General features: G+C 44.4%; 1 protein-coding gene across 5 annotated transcripts in view; it reads left to right on the top strand.

Moving 5' to 3' along the window:
- The window catches only part of Stab2 (stabilin 2), a 168,495-nt gene that overhangs the window by 56,672 nt on the left and 103,868 nt on the right, over positions 1-7,955 (top strand). For all 5 annotated transcript variants that reach the window (XM_055627757.1, XM_055627756.1, XM_055627755.1 and 2 more), the window contains 4 exons: positions 743-895; positions 3,021-3,083; positions 6,034-6,120; positions 6,916-7,002. In XM_055627757.1, the coding sequence (XP_055483732.1) occupies positions 743-895; positions 3,021-3,083; positions 6,034-6,120; positions 6,916-7,002 (390 nt within the window). The remainder of the gene's footprint in view (positions 1-742; positions 896-3,020; positions 3,084-6,033; positions 6,121-6,915; positions 7,003-7,955) is intronic.

The raw sequence follows: 7,955 nt of genomic DNA, 5'->3' as shown, positions 1-7,955 counted from the left end.
TTTGGTTTGGTTTGGTTTGGTTTGGTTTGGTTTGGTTTGGTTTGGTTTGGTTTGGTTTTTGTTGAGACAGGGTCTCACTGGGTAGCCTTGGCTGTCCTGGAACTCACTGTGTCGAACAGGCTAGCCCCAAACTCATAGAGATCCACCTGTCTCTGGCTCCTGAGTGCTGGGATTAAAAGCATGTGCCACCTTGCCCAGCCTTGCCAATATTTTGGAGGGTGATAAGGACTGAGAAAGCCAAGCATAACTCAGGCTGTTGACTTGAACAGCAAGGGTGCTATCACCATTGCCCTGCAGGGGGAGCAGGTCTGGGGAAAGAACTCGGAAATGTTGGTGAAGTCATGCCTTTTGTTTCTGTTGTTCCCTCCACTGGCTGCTAAGCAGCAGGATGTCTATGTGTTTACTCACATAGCCACAGAGCCTAAAACAGAGTTAACCTGAGGTCAATAAATGCATGGCCTAGATGGAGCCTCCTTTGAGAACTAGGAGATAAAATAAGCAAGTGGTGTATGCAGCGGAAGTGGGCAGGCCTCCTCGGCATGTGCAGGGACACCCTTGCCCAGGAAGGAGTTCAGTTCACAGACATAATCATTTCCTAAAGGAAACCCATCTACTGGCATCCTTCCCTCCAAGGAGAGCTCAAGTAACGTTGAGCGGTTGAGAGATGCTGTGACTGTGCCCATCTGCCTGGGGATGCCCTCCATCACTATCAGAGTGAAAGACACACCACTGCTTCTTTCAGGGACAGATTCTGGTAAATGACGTGGCTGTAGAAGAAACTGAGGTCGCTGCCAAAAATGGCCGAATTTACACACTGACTGGAGTTCTCATTCCTCCCTCCATCGTCCCTATTCTTCCCCACCGATGTGATGAAACAAAGAGAGAGCTAAAACTGGTAAGAGAATTTTAAAAATTCGGGAAATTGGGGGCCTGGGCAGCCACTGAAAGCAGGTAGCATCCTGTGCCCACAATTCTGAGAAAGCTGAAACCATCCCCTGAAAGTGCATGTCCATGAGACGGCACATGGTCCTATCAGCTGTGAGACAAGCTTCTGGTGGGATTTCTATAGGAGATGGCCTGCAAGTGAGTGCTGGAGCCTGCCAGGAGAGTCAAACAGTACCTGAGTGGGGAGTGAGGATTTAAAATAATTAAAACAAATCACACTACACACAGGATGGCTAGAGAGGGCTGTCAGTATGACTGAAGCAACCTGGGTTTATTCCAGGGTTCATTTTTATAGGTAAAAGCAAAAACAAGTCACATTAATTAAAAAAGAAAAGGTTCGTGGAAACGCCAAACTTCCTTTCAAAAACTACCTCCCTATAGTAGATATAGTCCTTTTCTAAAACTAATTCCCTAAAGCAGTTATGGTCCAAGGTCACACAGACAAGCTTTTAAGGAACTTGGTGACACCTCCTTTCCTCTCTCTCAAGGCCAAGGTGAAAGCAGTCTTTCCACTGAGATCTAAATATCAAAGCAAGCTGGCAAACCAGTGGCTCCCAATTGGTGAGCAGGGATTTTTGGTGTTTCTGTAACAAATTACCATAGATGTCAGTCAATTACATCTGACAAATAAAAGTTCCTTTTACATGGACCTGCAAAAATGAGGACGGGATTAGGATAGAATCATTTAATGTGCTCTTCAGAGCCTTCAACTTCAGGAATCTCTGTTGGTTCAGAGAAAGGAGTTTGGAGAGAGATATGAGCAGCCTAATGCTGGCCATTTCCACTTCTGGCTGTTCAAAAGCTTGTTCTTCACCTTCCTAAGAGACAAACTAAAGATGCGGGCTTGAGTTACAAATCAAAGAATTGTGCTTCAATAGGGAGAAGAACTTTCCAGCAGCCAAGAATGAGTCCTTCTACTCTTTAACATTCACTATTTCCTCCAGGTTCTTTAGTAAGCTCTGCCTGCTCTTCTTAGTTCAGGGTGGTTTTGATTAGATATCTCTTAAAAGTTCAGATGAATTCTCTGGAGAGTATGTATTTAGGTCTAGAAAGAGTAGAAATAATTGGAACTTCCTAAAAACTCCTTTTTTAACACATGCAGAGCATGCTGCCTTTGAACATGTTATTTTTGGACTTTAGATGTTTAATAAACAGCACATCACAAGCTAGGAGGTGGTGGAGCAAGTGGATCTCTAAGTTTGAGATCAGTCTGGTCTACAAGAGTGAGTTCTAGGATGGCCAGGACTACACAGAGAAACACTGTCTAGAAAAAATAAATAATAAAATTATAATAAATAGCACTTAACTAATTCAAGTCCCTGCAGGAAACAAAACTTATATCCCAGATAGTTCAAAAGGATACAAACATTTGATGCTGAGAAACAACCACAGCAGCCATCCCACCCAGAACCAAAGGGCTAAGAGTGAGGAACAGGGTTCCCTGTGAGAGTAGGAAGAGCAGAAGAGGCTATGTGGAGCTACAGAGAGTGTGCCAGCCCATGTGGGAGCAGAGAAGAAATCTTTGCTCTCTTCCTGCAACAAGCACCATGCTGGTTCCTCCCATTAACCCAAAGCAGCTGCAAGTTGGTCAAAGAGCTAGACAGAGGATGTCAGAGAACAGATCTGGACAGATCTGAGGATGTGCATTTTGTTCCTCCCTTCCCAAATTAAAATCAGTGGAAGCAAAGTAAGAATTGAAGGTCGAGGTTCATTGTTCAGCTTTATCACTGCTAAGCTAATAGGTTAGCTCTGTGTCAGTGCTGACACTGTGTCCCCGGACAGGAACAACTGAAGGGTGCCCTCAGGGTCAGGTGCTTCTCATACAGAGAGCTCAGACTGCTACAGCCTGTTTGCCGCTGTTCTGAGAGAGAAGCAGGTGTTCTGGGCATATTCAACTTCCCCAACACTTATCCAGCATTGGTTTCACTCCTGCACCCTGGGGAGGAACTGGAAGGACAGTGGGAGAGTCCAAAGGAGCCCCCTTCACAAGGAGGGAAGCCTAGGCCCCTGAGAGCAGTCTCCCTGTTTCTGTGTGGGCATGGGGATGCCTGGGCTGATTCCTGCCTTTCTTTCAGGGCTCTTGCATGAGCTGTTCCCTGATAAATTGGAGCAAATGTCCTGCTGACTCTGAGCCCACAGTGAGTGTGATAAAGTTGTTTTATGTGCAACCTGAGCAAGCCCACTGTCCTTTCTCATCTTTTCTGTCTGCTTCCTTCTTTAAGTGTGGGCTAATGTATGGCTTCTGGCCTACCAAGGCAGGAGTGGGAGAAAGAGACCCCGCAGATCCGTGTTCAGCCATGGTTAAGTCACTTAACCTCTTTATCCTAATTTTCTTTTTCTGTTGATAACAACAGGGTTAGTGTAGATAAATTCATATTAGCCAAGGAAAAACAGCCTCTCAGAGCTTCCTCTCAGCTTCTCCCTCCCAAATAAAGGACAAGATTTGTATTTGCTCTTATTATGCATAATTCTGGAGAAATACACAGGAAAGATCAGGAAAGGTTACACACTTTCAGCTAGACAAGAAAGGTAAGTCCTAGGTTAGGCACAGAATCCTGACTGTATACAATAGGGTCTGATGTCCTGTGTACTTAAAAAATGCTAATACTAGATTTTGAATGTTCTCCCCACAAAGAAATAGTAAGTGGATGAGCCAATAGTGGCATTAATTAGCTTGAATTAGTCATTTCACATGTAAACATGTAATATTACCCTATAAATATCTTTATTATTTGTCAACAAAAATAAAAATAGGGGCCGGAGAAATGACTCAGTGGTTAAGAGCACTCACTGCGTTCCTGAGGACCCAAGTTCAGTTCTAACTCCCATGTCAGGTAGCTTACAGCCACCTGCAGATCCAGCTCCAGGGCATCCAATACCCTCCTCTGGCCTCCATAGGTACCCACATGCACACACACATGCACACACACTTTAAAAAATTAACTTAAAAGAATAAAAATCAATGTCAGGAAATAACACTGAAAACATTTAAATGTTTTATGCTAAATTGAATTCTTCATATGTTTATTGAAGTTTGATCATCTCTTAGACGCACTGCTTGATTATAAGCCAAATAAATATCATATTGGTCGGGGTTTCACCTTGAGAAGTTCAGAATATATATATTGTTCATTATATATTACAATTGTACAGCAATCTGTAGTTAAACACCAAGTACTCTGTTGAAAAAAAGCAGATGATGACAAAAACATCTACCTTTTAAGAAAGACTTTCCCAAACAGGAGATTCTTTCCATATTAGAAAGAATATTGTGATGAGATCATTAACACACTCCTAGTAAGGAATAATAAGGCAGAACAGGTGGGTGTGGATGCTCAAGTGTTTGTTGTGCTTAATGAAGCCATTTCGTACAAATCCTTTGGGAAACTATTAACCAAAACCAGGAGAAAGTGAAGAATAAGTTGGTATCACTGACAGCTGGATGACAGACATTGTAGTATCCACTGTCTACAGCAACCCTGGAGTATCAGTTACTTCTTCAGCTGCTGTGACAGAATTTTTTGACAAAAGCAACCTAATAAAGGAAGGATTCATTCTGGCTCACAGTTCAAAGGGACACAGTTCACCACAGAAGGGAAAACATAGCATGAGGCTACTTCTTACATTGCATCTACAGTCAGGAACCAGAGAAAGATGGATGCCAAGTGCTTAGCTAGCTAGCTTTCTTGTTTTTATGGACTCTGGGACCCTAGCCCACAGAATGGTACTGCTCCCATTTAGGAATATATTTTCCCTAGATGATCTGGATTAATTAATCTAGGTGATCCCTTATGGGCGTGCCCAGAGGCTTGTCTTATAGGAGATTCTAGAGCCTAAAGATTTAACAATAAATATTTACCACCAAACCTAGGAAGAATATATATCAGCTTGACTGCTGTGTGGCTTGGGGATACAAGGCAAGGACACATAGCTGACATGTAGAAGAATCAGGATTTGATCTGTGAGTAGGACACCATTTAGTAGCCTCAAAGAAAAGGGAGGAAAGAGGGGAAGAAAAGGAAATGGGTGAGAACCACAGAAGCTCCTGAGAACCCATGACCCACAACTGGTTCATTCCCTAAAATATTCCTTCCCTCGTGATCTCAGAATGCATTTTTACAGATAGGATTTTAGGTTTTGTTGCCTGCTAAGGTCTCATCACTCTCTCCACCAAAGCAGAGCCTAAGACAGGAGATAAGCTTGGCACAGAGATCCATCTAATTCAAAATCTGAGCTGGAAAGTAACTTTATGGGCTGAGACTTGACATCAGCATTATTGTCCCATTGCACGTGAGGCAACTGAGACCTGAGACTGTGTGATGTGCTCTTCATCCTAAACTTAATGAGTCAGGGCACTCAGTCTGTGGACCAGATATTAGCAGTACTAATGGAGTTGGGGGGGAATGGTTTAGCCTATCTGATCCCCAATTTCCTCATATATTAAAGGAGAAGCAAGAGAGAACATTCAATGAATTGGCAGCCTGATGAACCATATGCAATATCTCTAGCATTTTGTAAGTCCACCATAAATGGGAGCTACAGCAAACTACAATGGGCATCAAAGATTAAAGAATGGAAGAGTGCATTTAGTGAGGCCCTGAACCTAAGAGGAAAGCCTTGTGCTTTTGACATTTATTTTAGTTGGTGGGGTTTTGTTTGTTTGTTTTTTGTTTTTTTGTTTTGTTTTGTTTTGTTTTGTTTTGTTGTTGTTTTTACACATAGAAGAGATAGATACTTACTGGCTCCAAAATGTCGACATGAGTGTAAGGATGGCTGCAGCACAGAGGAAGAAGCCAGACCACATGCAGATGAATCAGAGTCCTCCCTGATCGATTAGACATGTCTGCTATAACATGAGAAGTGTAAAGATCCCTGTGCTACAGGGTGCTCAAAGCTTGGCCCATATTCTACCAACAAAGAGAGAGGCCTTGTGAAGACTGCAGGCTGACTTGGACTCGGGTGTGCTGGTGTGGCCCTTGCTCTGGTATCAGTGGCATCAAGGAACAGAGTGGCTGGCACAGGTTGTGTAATGTCCACAGGATTCCAGAATGCATACAAGACTGATTTTACCCACTGCCTTTCTCCCAGGCACTCTTCACGCACAAATGTTTCTACAAAAGCAAAGGACGGAACCTGAAAAGTGGCTGTGCCCGATATTGTAATGCTACTGTGAAGGTGAGGAGAGTACAGCCAGGGGCTCATCCAGGACACCAAGACTTGGGAAGCTCCGAGCTGCATTGTTGAGCTCCAGGATCCTCATGGTCATGAGTGGCCTGCAGGAATTTAGGATGTCTTCCTGAGTGACAATCAAAGGCTAAACTGGGTAGTATACTCAGGTCACCACTTCCCTGAATCATATCTCTCTCAGTGCCCCTGCCTCTTCCCATAAAGCCCATGACACCTACACAGGAGCCACCCTCCACCCAAGTCTCTGACCTGGCTCTTACCCACATTCCCGCCTTACAATATGCACACCTGATAGTCTCGTCCAGATACGCAGGGGCTGACTTACCTTTCCAGGCTCCTTCTCCCTAACCCCTCCTGTCACTACCCGGCAGACCCTCACACTCCATCTCTCCATGCCAGCACTCCACTCCAGCACTTCTCTTCCTAGACTCACCCTTCCCTGGAATGCTCTTTTATTTCCCATCTGTTTGTTTACATATGGGATCAAGCCCAGGGCTTTGCAAATGCTAGGCAAGAACTCCACCACTGCGTGGTCTTCTGGTCCCGTCATTTCTCTATTTTATCTGCCATGTTGACTTTCCCGACCTCTCATGTATTCTCTACATGCACTAGCCTCCATCTGCCTCATTATCTTGTTTACAACAGAGACGTTCGATCGGTTGGTGTAGAGTGCTAGCAAGTTCATAAGAAGGGTTGGCATTGTATCTCCCCTAAAACATCCCTCTTTTGAGGAATCAGTGTTCTTCCTGGGGTCCCCAGGGGCAGCATATGTGTTGTTTCCAGGTACCAAAATGCTGTAAAGGCTTCTTCGGGCCTGATTGCAACCTATGTCCAGGAGAGTTCTTGAATCCATGTTCTGGAAACGGACAGGTGAGTACAGCCCCTGGTTCACACTGTCTCATGCATGCTGATTTTCATAAGTCACACGGTAATGTTGAAAACTCCTAAGCCAAAAAGTGGCACAATGCTGGCCAGTATTCCCAGGAATCAAAAGATCTGTTACTAAAACAGGAGGTATCTACAGCAGAGGAGTCGGCCTGCGGAGGGGAGCTGAGGAGGAGAAGGGCACTCAGGAGGATGTTGCTCAGTCTCGTCTTCCCTATAGTTCACTGTGAGATCTCAGACAACTCAAAACTCTCTGGACCTCACTTCCCAAACCTGTGGGAGATCCTAAGTCCAGGGTTTTCATGGAAATTGAAAAAATAATAGCATTAGCCTGTGGTTGCTTTGTATTGTTTTTAAACCAAACTTCAGAACCTAGTGCAATGTAAAAGCCAGAGCTTGACTTTACTTGGAGGCCAAGACCACACAAAGGAAGGTAGAAGTAGCTGTGATCATGTAGGGGACTATAGATCTGGGGATTTAATAGGTCCACATCTAAACTATGTCTCTTGCAAAGGGAAAAACATGGGGGAGGGGGACCAGTAGTGATGCCTGGAGCCTGATGGTTAGTGGGGAAGGAAGCCCACACCCAACTCTGGTGTTTAGCAATCAGTACCAACCTGGTCTTGCCAGGACTATACAGATAGGAGAGCAAGCAGGCTTTACAATGGAGACAAAGCACTGTAGCATAGACCACAGCTGAGTAAGCAAGAGCATGGAGAGAACAGGCCAGGTCTCAGCTGAAGGTCCCTGTCTGCCTACTGCCATCTCCTAAATGTTGTGTGAAGGGTCTCATTTTACATTGTAACCTTCTTATTCTGAGGAGATAAAAACAGGTATATTCAGAGTACTGACAGAAAAAAAAAGGAAAGGAAGGAAGGAAGGAAGGGAGGGAGGAAGGAAGGAAGGAAGGAAGGAAGGAAGGAAGGAAGGAAGGAAGG

This window comes from Psammomys obesus, unplaced genomic scaffold, assembly GCF_907164565.1.
Source record: "Psammomys obesus unplaced genomic scaffold, mPsaObe1.curated_primary_1811, whole genome shotgun sequence".
NCBI lineage: Eukaryota > Metazoa > Chordata > Mammalia > Rodentia > Muridae > Psammomys > Psammomys obesus.
This window is presented reverse-complemented; position numbering and strand designations above follow the sequence as displayed.